This window comes from Leguminivora glycinivorella, chromosome 11, assembly GCF_023078275.1.
Source record: "Leguminivora glycinivorella isolate SPB_JAAS2020 chromosome 11, LegGlyc_1.1, whole genome shotgun sequence".
In the NCBI taxonomy this organism is placed as follows: domain Eukaryota; kingdom Metazoa; phylum Arthropoda; class Insecta; order Lepidoptera; family Tortricidae; genus Leguminivora; species Leguminivora glycinivorella.
This window is the reverse complement of record NC_062981.1, coordinates 2,110,093-2,125,462: the sequence shown is the minus strand read 5'-3', so window position 1 is coordinate 2,125,462 and position 15,370 is coordinate 2,110,093. Positions and strand designations below refer to the sequence as shown.

The window sequence follows — 15,370 nt, the reverse complement described above, 5'->3', positions numbered from 1 at the left end:
GTTACGCGAGGCACGCGCCCACCACGCGTGCTTTAACGCTTCTCCAGGCGATGCTCACTCAGCACGTTGACGTTGACATGTTTGCCGATCGTTTAGCATACTTATGCAAAACTGCTAGACAATTTATAAATTTTTATTTGACTGACCTGTAATCTGTTTTGACATTGTTTTAAATTTTCTCATTTTATTTTTCCTCTTAATTGTTTATTTGATTAGTTTGACTTGTTCGACATTTTACCTAAGCATGTTTTATTTTTATTATATTGCATGTATTGTTAATGTGTAGGTGTATTGGTTCAGACTGTAAGCTTGCACTATGTTCAATAAATAAATAAAAATAAAAAAAAAAAAATACAAAATCCAAAAATAAAATAAAACAATTTCAAAATAATAACATTTACGCTACAAGGCCACAACAAAAGGGCTTAATTCCCAAAAGTTCGCATCAAAAGTGCTTAATTCTCAAAAACATATGGTAATTAAATATTTATTTAGGTACACATGTTACGTTTGATATAATCATAGCATTAACGTCAACTTGCAATATTACAATTTTGCAAATTAAATATTAATTTCAAAGTCAATACCGTGGAATTATGTTTTTCTCGATTTCTCAAAAAAAGTTCAAAGTGGAAATAAGCCCTTTGGCTTTTGAAAAGACACTCCTCAACTGAACTATTCAAATATGTGTATCTCTTCCCATTCATAAACCATCTACCTTTCCTTAAAAACCGGCCAAGAGCGTGTCGGGCCACGCTCAGTGTAGGGTTCCGTAGTTTTCCGTATTTTTCTCAAAAACTACTGAACCTATCAAGTTCAAAACAATTTTCCTAGAAAGTCTTTATAAAGTTCTACATTTGTAATTTTTATCATATTTTTTAAACATATGGTTCAAAAGTTAGAGGGGGGGGGACGCACTTTTTTTTCCTTTAGGAGCGATTATTTCCGAAAATATTAATATTATCAAAAAATGGTCTTAGCAAACCCATATTCATTTTTAAATACCTATCCAACAATATATCACACGTTGGGGTTGGAACGAAAAAAAATATCAGCTCCCACTTTACATGTAGGGAGGGTACCCTAATAAAACATTTTTTTCCATTTTTTATTTTTGCACTTTGTCGGCGTAATTGATATACATATTGGTACCAAATTTCAGCTTTCTAGTGCTAATGGTTACTGAGATTATCCGCGGACGGACGGACGGACAGACAGACATGGCGAAACTATAAGGGTTCCTAGTTGACTACGGAACCCTAAAAACTACCTAGCTAGATTTAAAGTCACTCACGCCGTTTAACGTGCACCCAGACTGCTGGATCACGTGCGTCGCCGCGTATATACCGCACTTAACACACGTCGTGTAATCCTTCTCTAACACCATCTGGCTCAAAAACCCGCCCGCGAACGCATCCCCCGCACCGTTCGTGTCTATGATCTGTTCTCTTGACAGTTTATTGACAGGTACTAAGGTTATTTTTTCGTTTTCTACGAGGATGACGGGTTCGCAACCTTGGGTTATTACGACCACGCGTGGTCGGGACGGGTTGAGTTTGGGCATGTTGGCTATTTTGAGGGCTATCGCTTGGAGGTCCTTTTCGGTGATGCCGAAGGCTGTCGCGAAGGCTTCGGCTTCCTGTAAAATAAGAATTAGACATTAAAAAAAATTGCAATAATTCATTCATTCATTGCATTTTATTTTATTAGACATTAAATGGAACTTCAAGGGTCCTTTTTGGGTGGATATTATAATCCTTTCATTCATTATCAGACAAAAATTGGAGCACTACGTCAGAAACTGGTCGTAATTTAGCGGGTTCTCCGGCATCTTAGCAAAGTTCACGAGTACCCCCCAGGCTGGTTCTTGGTCGCGAAAGTGTTAATTCAGTAACATTACAGTGACCTTTTAGAAAGGAATGTCGAAAACTAGGTAGTTTTCTCCAGATATAGCTTTTCATACAAGGTGCTCGCGAGGAACCCATATAACTTTAACGGCATATTCTTGGTCACATTTTAAGACTAAAATGTCATATAAACTTTTCTAGATTTCGTCTAGTTTCAGAGTTATTGTGGAGCATAGTCTCACAGTAGTCATTGATAGATGTCAAAATGTGACAAGAAAAACTTCCAAATAATTTGGTTTTTAGAAAAATAAATGAAGGAACTCATTTTAATTGCCAACTTTATGGATAAAAAAAATTTTATGTGAAAATACGTCCAAAAAAAAAAAAAGAAAAAAAAAATTCTTGGCGAAAAATTTTAAAATTCATATAACATTTTTTCTTTCTTTTTGCCTCAGAAACGCGTGGTTCAAGTTATGCGGGTTCCTCGCGAGCACCTTGTATATAAAAATGTTGTTCTTCTAGAAAACATAAGTACCGACATACTTTATATTCTTTAAAACTTACACTCTCATTGCCGAAAAGTACGTCAACATAAGGCAGGATCTTTTCCAGTGGCTCCTTGTAAAATTGTGACACGAACGGCGCGCTAAGGTTCATGATGAAAGCATGGCCGCCCTTGTTCGCGCGATCTGCTAATTGAAGGATAGACTCGGGAGATACCGCTACGAAGAAACCCTGGAAATGTTAAATAAATGGTAAAGTTTTTGCTTTAGGGTGGGCACCCACGGGCAACTTTGTTGCCGCAATTTTTGTCTCTCACACCGTCAGACTATGGGCTAGGCTAGTATGAAAGAGAGAACACGTAGCGATGCAATTTTTCATACATTAGATGACAAAATAATTGAGGCGACAAAGTTGCCAATGGGCGCCTACCCTTAGGCAGCACTCGACGATTTGAAATTAAGAAACGAAATCTCTATGGTTCCATTCAATGTTGTGACATTGAATGATTCAATTCATTCTCGCTCGTTCTCATCCGCTTACATGTATGTATTGCGTACGTACACAGCGCGCATACATACATACCGCGCGGAGTGCGTTTGTTAGAAGAGTTACTACTGGTCTTATAGTATAGTAGAGGTGCCCGTCGAAACTTCGTCGGTCACATGGTAAGTAGTTTACGATCACGACGTTAGCATCTGAGGGTTGATAAAACAATACTTCTTATACTCACAGATGTGTAAAAGTACTTCGCCTTCTTTATGAGCACTGAGCACTTGGCACTTCTCTGTAGCCAGGTGATCGGGGGTGAACTTTTGCGCCGCGGCCAAGTTGACGCACCGCTTTGTCGGTCACCTGATACTCACGTCGTCACTAGAGTTTTATAATATAATACTAAATATACTCACAGATGTGTAAAAGTACTTCGCCTTCTTTATGATCTCCTGGCACTCCTCTTAAGCCAGGTGGTGGGGGGTGAACTTTTGCGCCGCGGCCAGGTTAGGTTGGCGCACCGCTTTGTCGGTCACCTGGTACTTTACACGTCGTCACTTTTGATAAAATAATACTAAATATACTCACAGATGTGTAAAAGTACTTCGCCTTCTTTATGAGCTCTTGGCACTCGTCCTTAGCCAGGTGATCGGGGGTGAACTTTTGCGCCGCGGCCAGGTTAGCGCACAGCGAGCGATGCGTGTCCGTCACGAGCACCGCGCAGGTGCCCGTCGGGACTTCGTCGGTCACCTGGTACTTTACGATAACGCCTTCGGAGCTGGAAATTGATTAAATGTATTTATTTTATAGAAAATAATTGTACAATCAATAGGGCTCTCAGGGTACATAGCCGAATGGCACAAACGCTCACGAAACGAAACGCTCGTAGATATCTATCTCTATCGCTCTTGCGTATTGGCGCGACAGAGCCAGACTACCTTTCGCAACGTTTCGTTTTCGTTTCGCGTCGCAGAAATGCCATTCGGCTACGGCACCTGAAGTGATTTCCATTGTTCTAGCGGAGCCCCGTTTAGACGATAAAATAAATCACACAATTTGATTTAGTTCCACCAGTAAGTTTAAGAAGTGTTGTAGATAATATTAGAAATGTATATCTAAAATGCGTACAGAATGTAACCAAAATAGTAGATGGGGATCTTTTTAAAGATGTAGGTAGCTATTCATTTGTAAAAACCTATAGGTACTAATAATAAGACGTTTAATATACGTATACTACCTAAATGTATTTTTTTTACTTCTCTCACTAGGTAGAATCCTTTGGTTATCAAGGCTCCCGAACTAAAGCAAAAACATCACAATGACGTATCGATTTTGCTTTACCTACTTACATGATGCAATTATTACAATGACAGCAAACATATTTATAGGTACAGATATCGATTGATTTGCCACTGCCAATCGTAAGAATGACATTTCAATAAACGCTCAATTTAATTGTAATTAGTGTAGCTAGGCTACCGTGAGATTTTAAAGTGAGTGACCGTGAGTGTGTTTAGTAAAACGCCCCACTTTGTCGGTTACCATTAAGACGAGATTTACTTGTATCTTTATATGAATAAACTAACAAAGCGACTTTATAGAAATCGACAAAGTGGGACGTTTTCCCGTGTACACTTACATTTATTTGATAGCGTCAATGCCACGGAATAGTAGGTACATTACGATACAAGTGCGAAAACGAGAAAATTCCAAACGAGCGGCGATAAATTAAAACACCACCAAAGGGAGTGTTTTAAATTGACACGAGTTTCAGATTCCCTTTTGGCACGTGTACGTATATGGCCCAATGTACTACTTTACGAATTAGTGTGGAAAAATTAAAATTTTGAAAAAACCCCCGACCGCGACCTAGTGGACCGATTTTCATGAAACATGGCTAAAAACACTCCCGACTAACACAGCTTTCAAATAAAAAAAACTAAATCGAAATCGGTTCATCCGTTCGGGAGCTACGATGCCACAGACAGACACACACACAGATAGACACACACACAGACAGACAGACAAACAGACACGTCAAACTTATAACACCCCGTCGTTTTTGCGTCGGGGGTTAAAAAAGCACAAGCATTAAAAAACATCTCCCTCAAACGGTTACTAAAACCAAGAAGGCGTAGAGGCTAATAGGATACCTATCTGGTAAATCGTGAGTCGTGACTAATTTCCTTGAGTACTATGATAAATTATTCAGAATATGATATGTGTAGATTATTGCATTGTGTTATATTTGTTTGCATTACAAGATTCAAAGCCTATAACAAAGCATTTCCTCATTCCTGCGTCTAACTATTAGCGATAAACTAATAAACGAAAATATCTAACACATTTAAGTTTAGCTAAACCCAATAGACATAAATGTGCTATGGGTTACTATTTTCTTCAGAAATTTCTTATCTCTCTCCACATCGATCCCCCACTGTATCTCCAATTCCTAATATATCTACAACAACGATTCCCTTTCCTGGCCTTTGCTTAAGCATTTTTTTTCCATTTTGGAACACAAACAACTATTTGATGTAGACTGTAGGTACTTTAACAGAAATTATAATGATCTGGCAGGCAAGCATACGGTCGCATGTTAAAGCCCTCCTTTTCGCACTGTTCGTAACCTTGCGATAGGGATACACCGATGCGATAAGGTTTACATCACACTAGTTATTTGCATGCACTTCATGTCTTTATTCTACCTCTAAATGCAGCTCCTAATTTCGTCATATAAATTTATACCTAAAGAACCCTGCAGAAGTTAAACAAATATCGATAGCGAGAGCAAATGTTATCGCCGGCCGTCTTTCGTATCTCTTATCTGCCTCACCGCAGCGCTTAGAACACATTCTGTTGTTCGTTTAAGAGGCAAATTACTCTGGTCTGACGTAATGACCTAATGAGTTAGTTTATGTTTCCTTTTAAGTGATTTCTGAGTTATACGTGTATGAAATAATTTAATAAACCTATAGAGCCCCTAGGCACTTGACGTTTCATGGCCCTTCCTAAATTTATTGGGTCCTTAATCCATCTCGTAACCCTTGCTAGGTTGTCTGGGGCCTTAAGGCCCGAAGGCCGCTTTCCATCAGGCGGATCGTATTTCTGTTTGTAACCGACGTATGGTATTAAAAAAAAAACCGGTCAGGAATTTAACGGAATTTAAAAACGAGGATAGGCACCACTATTTTAACCCTTTGGCAGAGAGGAAAAATAAACTGTTCTAATTTTGTGTGTTCCTACATGCTGTCATTTGTCTAAAATATCTGGGCGACCGAGCTTCGCTCGGTTCTATTTTAATATATCACGTCTTAAAAAAAACTCTTATAAATACAAAAAAAAAAAGACAAAAACAAAAACTTAATTGCTGGCCGGGATTCGAAACCCTGACACCTACGATCTATCTGCGTACATTAGACCGACCTCGTACGACTGAGCTAAGTGGAATCGATGCGCGCGCGGCGAAATTAACTACCATATTTTACGTTTACAAACGCAAAAGAAAAACTCATGAAAACTCAAAAATTCGCGTTTTCCGGGATCTAAGGCTACGCTAGATCGATTTTTCACCCCCGAAAACCCCCACATAACAAATTTCAGCTAAATCGTTAGAGCGGTTTCCGAGATCGTCGGTATATATAAATAAATAAATAAATATACAAGAATTGCTCGTTTAAAAGTATAAGATATAAAGCGAAGGAGGAAAACATACATCGTGTTAGGTACCGGCCACATCAGAGCGTCGCGTGTCTCGGGGCGTGCAACGGACGTCCGCGCCACGCCACCTGAGTGTAATTCAAAAAGCGTCTCCTACATTTTGGCGCTTGGCGGCGCGCCTTACGTCCTTCCTATACAAATTGTACTGAGGAGACGTTTTTTGAATTACACTCAGGTGGCGTGGCGCGGACGTCCGTTGCGCGCCCCGAGACACGCGACGCTCTGGTGTGGTCGGTCACTTAGAGATACAGACATCTTAGAGACAAGACTCATCTCTATCAAGATATTGATTGACATTATCACACTTCTAATACATACCTACACGTTTAGAGTACACAGGTTACGGTTATCAATCTTATCATAGAGCAATATCAATAAAGATAAAGTACTCAATGTCTAAGATACGATAAAACCTTAGACTAAGGATCACAGGATCAAAATTATCGGTCAGAATTTGATTTGACAAATCATTTTAATCTTTGTTGATAAATTAATTAAGCTAAGTAATGTTTATTACTTTCACCTGTTTCAAATACCAATTAGTTTTTAAAGTGGTATTGTCTGCAGTGTCTGAAGTTATTGTATTTAAAATTAGTTATTGTGAAGGGGGGCTCCTATTATTAACTCATGACTTACAAAACAAAAATAAGGTTATCGATTCAACTGTATGTTTGTCATATCGAATTACACCATTTAACGCGAATTCGCGCACCAGTCCAAATCGATATTTTTAACCCCCGAAAACGACGGGGTGTTATAAGTTTGACGTGTCTGACTGTCTGTCTGTGTGTCCGTCTGTGGCATCGTAGCTCCCGAACGGATGAACTGATTTAGTTTTTTTTGTTTGAAAGTTGAGTTAGTCGAGAGTGTTCTTAGCCATGTTTCATGAAAATCGGTCCACTATGTCGCAGTGGGGGGGTTTTTCAAAATTTTAATTTTGTGGTTATTACAATATACGTAGCTAATAAATCGTGTCATTAAGCAGGTCCTCACAGAAGTCACAGAAAGTGGAAAGTCATTCGGACGAGCAAATCGCGCGCGCTGCCTCGGCCGAGGCATGTCTAAATATTAGTTTGCCGCACTACGATAGCCTCATATTATTAAATTAAAACGGGACTTAATCGCGTAAAACTTACGTTTTATATTTAACCCGACGTTTCGGACATGACATTACGTCCGTGGTCACGGGTAGACTGGCTGGGAGTTGTATCAACATCTTCTAGCTGTACGAGTTTTTCGAACTACCCGCACTTGATTGTCATCAGTCACTTTTACGCTAGGGTTGCCACTCTGCCTACATACAACACTCACGACATCCGATGGTATGAGACGGGAAGTTTTCTCACGTTTACACTTGCTAATCACTGGATTCCACGAAGATGAAATCCTTGCCCTTCATTTTGATTGAAATTACGATGTTTCCTGATTTCAATCGCTTCACGTACTTTCCTGCTATAGTAAAGACGTTCAGTTGAAAGGACTTTGGGATTATGCAGTTCAATCCAGTGGTTCGGTCCTGACTCTAGCAAATGCTCGGCAACCGCAGACTTATTTATTTGTCGTTTTTTGACCGCCGCGATATGTTCTTTGACCCTTTCCGCTATGGTGCGTTTGGTTTCTCCAATATAAGAACTACCACAGCTACAGTCAATCTTATAAACGCCTGGCGTCTGATATGGAATAACATCCTTTGCTGACCTTAGTTGCCCCGCCACCTTCGACAACGGCATGTACACAGTCTGTATCGAATACTTCTTTAGTATGGTACCAACCTTGTCTGTCACTCCCTTGACATAGGGCATAAATGCCGGTCGTCTTGCAACATTCGGATGCTTCTTCGCAGGCTTTCGTCTTGGTTGCCGACAATCCACCCTGTACCCATTCTTTCTAAGAACCTCCTGAATGTGTGACATCTCACTCTCTAAAAATTCAGGGTCACAAAGGTCATGTGCTCTGTTCTTTAGGGAATTAACGACGGACAGTAGGTGACGAGGGTGGTGGTGAGACTGAGCATTGAGGTATCTATCTGTGTGAGTAGGCTTCCTGTAGACAGTGTGCGCCAAGGATCCATCCATCCGACCTATCACTTTTATGTCCAGAAAAGGCAAACTTCGATCTGATTCCAATTCATACGTAAATTTCACCTTCTGATGAATGGAATTGAGATACTGGAGTAATTGCTCAACTTCTTGCTTGCCACCCTTCATGATACAAAAGACATCATCGACATACCGCTTCCATAACTTCACTGCCCATGGTTGCAGGTCTATGTTTGCCTCAAAATGCTCCATCCAGATATTTGCTAAAACCGGCGCCACCGACACGAAAAACGACACAAAAAACGACAAATAAATAAGTCTGCGGTTGCCGAGCATTTGCTAGAGTCAGGACCGAACCACTGGATTGAACTGCATAATCCCAAAGTCCTTTCAACTGAACGTCTTTACTATAGCAGGAAAGTACGTGAAGCGATTGAAATCAGGAAACATCGTAATTTCAATCAAAATGAAGGGCAAGGGATTTCATCTTCGTGGAATCCAGTGATTAGCAAGTGTAAACGTGAGAAAACTTCCCGTCTCATACCATCGGATGTCGTGAGTGTTGTATGTAGGCAGAGTGGCAACCCTAGCGTAAAAGTGACTGATGACAATCAAGTGCGGGTAGTTCGAAAAACTCGTACAGCTAGAAGATGTTGATACAACTCCCAGCCAGTCTACCCGTGACCACGGACGTAATGTCATGTCCGAAACGTCGGGTTAAATATAAAACGTAAGTTTTACGCGATTAAGTCCCGTTTTAATTTAATAATATGAGTGAAGATCGTGTTAGTTTAAATCAATATACGATAGCCTCGCCGCGTGCCTCGCTCTGTACGAGTATGGACCCACCTATTTAGAAGTGCGAGTGCCGTGATTCATATATTCTTAGACGTTAGATTTGACCAATTTGCAAGTCATGCTTATGCACTGGTGCAGTAGTGCAACATGCTAATCCGCATCAGTGACAATTACACAATAAGAACTATTTGTTTATGTATATAAATATAGCCTCTTCTTCGAAACATGTTTTTTTACACAGATGTCATATATACCATAGATCAAGCAAACGTATCTACTGAGCGTGTCAAATGAACTCAGTGAAATCCACTCAGTTGTCCATCTTTATTCGCAGCTTGCAGCTTTCGTGCGTCAATTTTTGTAAGTTGAAGTCAACAAAAACATGAAAAACGCCTCGTTACGTGAAATTTTATTGCAACAACACAAAACTTATGAACAATCATCAAGGGCCTGAAACATATTTAAATCACAGGCAAGTAACAACTTCAGTACAAAGTCTGACACCCTCGGCCCCTATACAAATAGATGAACTTGTTTCTTCAACCTAAATCTAGTTCTAAAGGAACGAGATGACGCGGAGCGGAGGTTTAATACATCTGGTGACATCATGGATTTCATCACTTTTAAAAAAATATCATCACGCACCAAACGCCTCTTATCTAAAACAAAGAAAAGGGGATGGAAGGAATCTGTGAGAGTTTGTCCCCTAGAACTCCTCCATCCCTGCTTTGGAGAAGTATAAAGCGGTTCAGAGGATCCTTTAGACCAGATGCTGTATCCTCGGCTGACAGCTCATTGTGGCTACCAGACTTTGCTGACAGACTGGCCCCGTCAACTGTTCCAGAATTGTCGTGTATTTTTATTCCTCCGATTCCCCCTTCGACAAGTAGTCTTGATGAACCATTTTCGTATGCTGAGCTCAAGTTGGCTTTGGAAGGACTGTGCAACACCTCGCCAGGTGAAGATGGTATCCCATACAGCTTTTTGACAAAATTAAGCTCACAATCACTGGAATACTTTTTGGGTATTTTAAATCAGGTGTTTGATACAGGTGAGATCCCGGAAGATTGGAAGACCCAAATTATCATCCCGTTATTGAAACCTGCTAAAAACCCAGAAGATGCCAGCTCGTACCGACCGATTGCACTCTCTGCAACTATGGGCAAGATTCTTGAGCATCTGGTTAAAAATAGGCTAGAATGGTATGTTGAGAGCAGAGGACTGCTGGCTAACACCCAATTTGGATTCCGTAAGGGTAAGAGCACCATGGACAGCTTGAATATTCTTACTACAGACATCAGACTAGCACTTTCCAACAATGATCTACTAGTAGGATGTTTTCTTGACATCTCGGCTGCTTATGACAATGTCCATCTTCCGGTGCTCAGAGCCAAGATGCTACACCTGAGCATTCCCGTGAAGGTGGTACAATTTGTCTCCAACTTATTCATGGGAAGGTCCATCAAGATACGTAGTGGCAACTCTTATCTCCCTCCACGTACACTGTGGCAGGGCCTCCCTCAGGGATCAGTTCTCAGCCCTTTGCTCTTCAGCATTTACACATACGATTTGGAGCAGTCTGTGTTGCCCTTCTGTGAAATTCTTCAATATGCAGATGACCTTGTACTTTATGCGTCGGCAAAATCTGAAGATACAGCTTCTTCAAGACTGAATATGGGCCTTAGCTACTTAAAAGATTGGCTGGAAGAGCATGGCCTGTCTTTGTCACCTTCTAAGAGCTGTGTAGTGACCTTCAGTCGCAGAAGGGCAATGCCCATTGTGGATGTCCGTTATGGTGATGAAGTCATTCCCAACTATGAGTCAACCAAATTCCTAGGCATCATCTTGGACCGCAAAATGTCAGGAGAACCACACCTTAAACATATAAGAGACAAATGTGAGAAAGGGGTGAACGTTTTGCGAGCACTATCAGGAGTTTGGTGGGGTTCTCATCCTTATTGCCAAAAACTGCTCTACAATGCAATAATACGCAGCCACATGGACTACGGCTCATTCATTCTAGAACCATGTAACAAGAAACCCCTGGAAAAGTTAGACCTCATACAGGCTAAATGCCTAAGAATCATACTTGGTGCTATGAAGTCAACTGCAAAGAACGCCATGCAGGTGGAATGTGTCGAGCCTCCACTTGCACTTCGTAGACAGTATCTTGCCGATAGGTTCCTCATAAAGGCTCTCTCCAACTCCAATCACCTGCTGATCCCACGCTTGCGGTCTCTTGCTTTAACGGTCACTGAAAACCCATATTGGATGCATAAGCCATTCCCTAACATCATAATAAGTTTTTCTAAATTAAATAATTTAAACCCTTTTATAATGTACAGCTCAGGAACAAACCCCATGTATGAATCAAAATTTGAAACTTTAATTTTCTCCCCTCATATCATTTTGGATCTGGGAATATACAAGGATGACCCAGGAGCGCAGAGTAAATTCAACAACCTCTTAAAAAATGGCCAGGATACTTACCAGTGTTTACTGACGCTTCCAAAATAGATTCCGCAAATTGTGTTGGATCAGCAGTAGTGATTCCCAAATATAACATTGTCTTAATGTTCAAGTGCCCTCCACAGTCCTCGATATTTACAGGTGAAGCTGTTGCTATCTTAGAGGCTGTAGCATATGCTGACTCCCATAATATACAAAAAGTGATCATTTTCTCTGATAGCAGGAGTTGCCTTCAAGCTATTATGGGCAATCAGTTCAAAATGAAGACAAAGTACCCATTGATTCTGCAAATAAAGGCTTTGTTAAGAAAATGTGACACAAAGGGATTAAAAATTACTCTTGCATGGATACCCAGCCATTGTGGTATTGACGGTAATGAATCTGCAGACTCATGGGCAAAGAAAGCTATTGAGTTGGGATCACCAGGCTACAACAGTATATATAGTTCTGACCTTCTTAGCAATGCTCAAACTGATTTAGTCACCACATGGCAAAACCGTTGGAATTCTTCCAGACTGGTAGTAGGAAAACATTATGGGCGCATTCAACAGAAGATTACTCGTAAGCCATGGTTTTTCAGATTTCGTACTCAGCCAAAATGGGTTACCTCAACAATATGTCGGTTACGCCTAGGACCAGTTTGTACGCCTGTGTTCCTTGCTAAGATACATGTCCGGGATACTTCATTGTGCGAATGTGGGTTGGACGAAGGCACGGTAGATCACATTTTCTTTTCTTGTTCGAGATTCAATTACTCTTTGTATGACGTTTTACCTGTTACTATTCCGCGTCCTGTTAATTTCAATACACTTCTCGCTCTTATGGATCCTCCCTTAACGGCAATTCTAATTAAGTATATACACGTACATAACATAAAACTGTAAACTTCAGTCTTAGTCATTGTTAAAAATATCATATATAATTTATATAATATATATTTCTATGTTTTTTCTTCCTCTATTTCATCCGCTATGTTGCTTGCTTTAACAAACTGTCATCCGCTTCCCGCTCTTTTTCACTAATGTTGGTACAGTGTCATATGTGTTATGTAATATGTTTTGTTTTTGTCTGTGTCGTCCATAACGTTGTTTTTTTTTCGTTTTAGGTTCCCAACCTATCCTTCCAAAAACATTATCAAAATTTCACCGAACACTCTCGTTAAAAAATAAAAAAAAAAGTCAAAAGTTGGTCAAAAGTCTTCACCTCGACATTGGCAGAATTCACCCCGCTTAAATTAGCGAGGAGTAAAAGCCATGAAAAAAAAAAAAAAAAAAAAAAATCTAGTTCTGTGGTTTTTTAGTTAATTTTGTTTTAGATGAAGTCACGCAGGTCAGTCAATAGGCGCCTATTGTTAAAGCTCTATCCATAAAGACCCTACAGTGGTTATAATTTCGTCCTCACATTGTTTAAGTGGTGAACATTTAGCTCTAGATCCATCTCTGGAGTGTGGACATAAGGACTTTTTGGCTCCACTTTTCTGGAACAATAAGATACAATAATGATATGTAAATTAAATACTTACACAGCTCTCTTCTCGAGTATCTTAGAATAATCGTCATTGCCCACACAGCCGAAGTAAGTGCAGATGTGAGGCTTCTTGAGGATCCACTGTGCGACGCGGAGGGTATTCTGGACGCTGCCACCGGCTATGAACTCAGCATTGTATCTGTAAGGGAATATTTAGATAAGACTTGAAGACAAAATGAATGCTGGTTAATGTGGATACAACAAGCCAATCCGCAGCAAGGGTAACATGAGTCACGATTTTATGGCAAGTTTTATTTATTCACTATGCAAGTTCAAGAGATAATCGAGTTCTAAATAAGTGTTACTTTCCTGATATATGCATAGATCCTTTCATTGGCAGCTGTAGTTCAAATAAACACTCAATGAAGTCGTGACTCAGGTTACTTTTGCGTGGACTCACCCACAAACATGTACAATTTCGTACTGGGATAATAGGACATCCTATTTGTATACATATGCCTTTCTGACAGAAAGAAGAAGCTTCTTTCCTTTAACCTTTCTAACCTTCTGAAAATGGAATAGGTATGTTAAGTTCACAAATGAAAGAGTTGAAAGTGATGGAATATCTTGAAGACAGGGCTGCACATTGACAAACACAAATTCAAATGTTTTTATAGGTCTCTGGACAGCTAGAGGTTAATGGTGAAACCTGACACAGATAGACACAGCCTTAGTTCAATAAGTTGTAGGTTATTATTATTAGACAACAGTCTATTATATAACTAATAAATTGAATTCACAAACACACTATTCTTTTTGTAACAATAAAGATTTAAAAAAAAAACACACACACACACACACACACACTAGAGAATATATTTTGATCTAGAATGTCATATTTTATCACCTAAATTTAGATTAACTTTGGAAACAATGTAGTAAGAAATAACTTTATTGCTACTACCATGCATATACATACTAATTAACTATGTACTAACATTATTAGAAGTAAAAACCCAAAAATTTGTTATAATTTGAAAACGGGGGTTAAAAAAAACAGTTTTTAAATTGCCACACAGGCCCTCAACATCAAACAAAATGAACAAAGAGAAACACAAAAAAACTCACTCAACAGTTTGTTAATCAAGGAATAAATAATTAATATCAGTTCAGATAGAAAAAACACTCACGTTTTCCCACTTGGTTCTTGAGAACTAAAAGAAACTTATTTTAAAAACATATACCATAGTAAAAAAAAAATCTACAGAAAAAGAGGTAAGATAAAGAAAGAGTTTGCAAGAAGACTTGAATAGAAGAACACTTACTTTTCCATAAGCTCTTTGTACAGTGGCATATGTTTCTCCTCTGCCATGATGGCATCATCAGGCTTCATGTCATACTTGGCGAGCAGGGCATCGTCCACAGAAGCCGAAATATCCAGTAAAGGGTTCCCGATGCCCACCAGAAGACCCTCATCACATGTGCAGTCGCTGGAATGGAGAAAATTATTAATTTATTACTTTAAATAAGATTGGAAGTGCGCACATAATTGTTCATTTTATAATATCCATTTAAAAGGATTTTTTTAATGTTCTTTGAGAAGGTAAGAACACATAGACGATATAAATTACAAGCAAATTGAAACGCATTTTTTTACTCCTCCGATAATATATAGCCAAGTCACTTAAGTCTAATATTGTACAGCATACTCTGAGACAGTATAGCATAATAATAGCTGTGCTAAAAGGAACATATTGTCGCCAATTAATTCAAATTAAGACAATCACCATGAAAGGAAGTTGTTAAAATAGCTCACCTCGTATTCATTATGTAATATTTGTATTTTACCGGCGTAAGATTAACTAAACTTAGGCGATTGCGAAACGCGACTGATACACTCGAATTATCTACGTAATCTGAGAATGAAATCACCGCATGTTTTTGTTGATAATATAAAATTTAAAACGTGGTCGCGACGTTCTCCCCCGTACGCAAGAGAGATATGTCAAAAATCTTGGACGTCAAAGTGACAACTCT

At 39.4% G+C, this 15,370-nt stretch overlaps 1 protein-coding gene across 4 annotated transcripts; it reads right to left on the bottom strand.

Annotated features, from left to right (window-relative positions):
- Positions 1 to 585: 585 nt before the first annotated feature.
- LOC125230819 (adenosine kinase) lies at positions 586 to 15,345 on the bottom strand. Of its 4 annotated transcripts, none has more exons than XM_048136045.1 (8): positions 15,150 to 15,345; positions 14,659 to 14,823; positions 14,524 to 14,547; positions 13,389 to 13,532; positions 3,429 to 3,618; positions 2,412 to 2,582; positions 1,262 to 1,639; positions 586 to 731 (listed from the first exon to the last, which is right to left on the bottom strand). In XM_048136045.1, the coding sequence occupies exons 1-7, from the start codon at positions 15,158 to 15,160 to the stop codon at positions 1,271 to 1,273; spliced, it is 1,074 nt and encodes a 357-aa protein (XP_047992002.1). In that variant the 5' UTR covers positions 15,161 to 15,345; the 3' UTR covers positions 586 to 731; positions 1,262 to 1,270. The 4 variants fall into 4 exon arrangements, with proteins under 4 accessions (XP_047992002.1, XP_047992003.1, XP_047992004.1 ...); XM_048136046.1 differs by having other exon boundaries at positions 586 to 728; XM_048136047.1 differs by having other exon boundaries at positions 1,265 to 1,639.
- Positions 15,346 to 15,370: the final 25 nt, after the last annotated feature.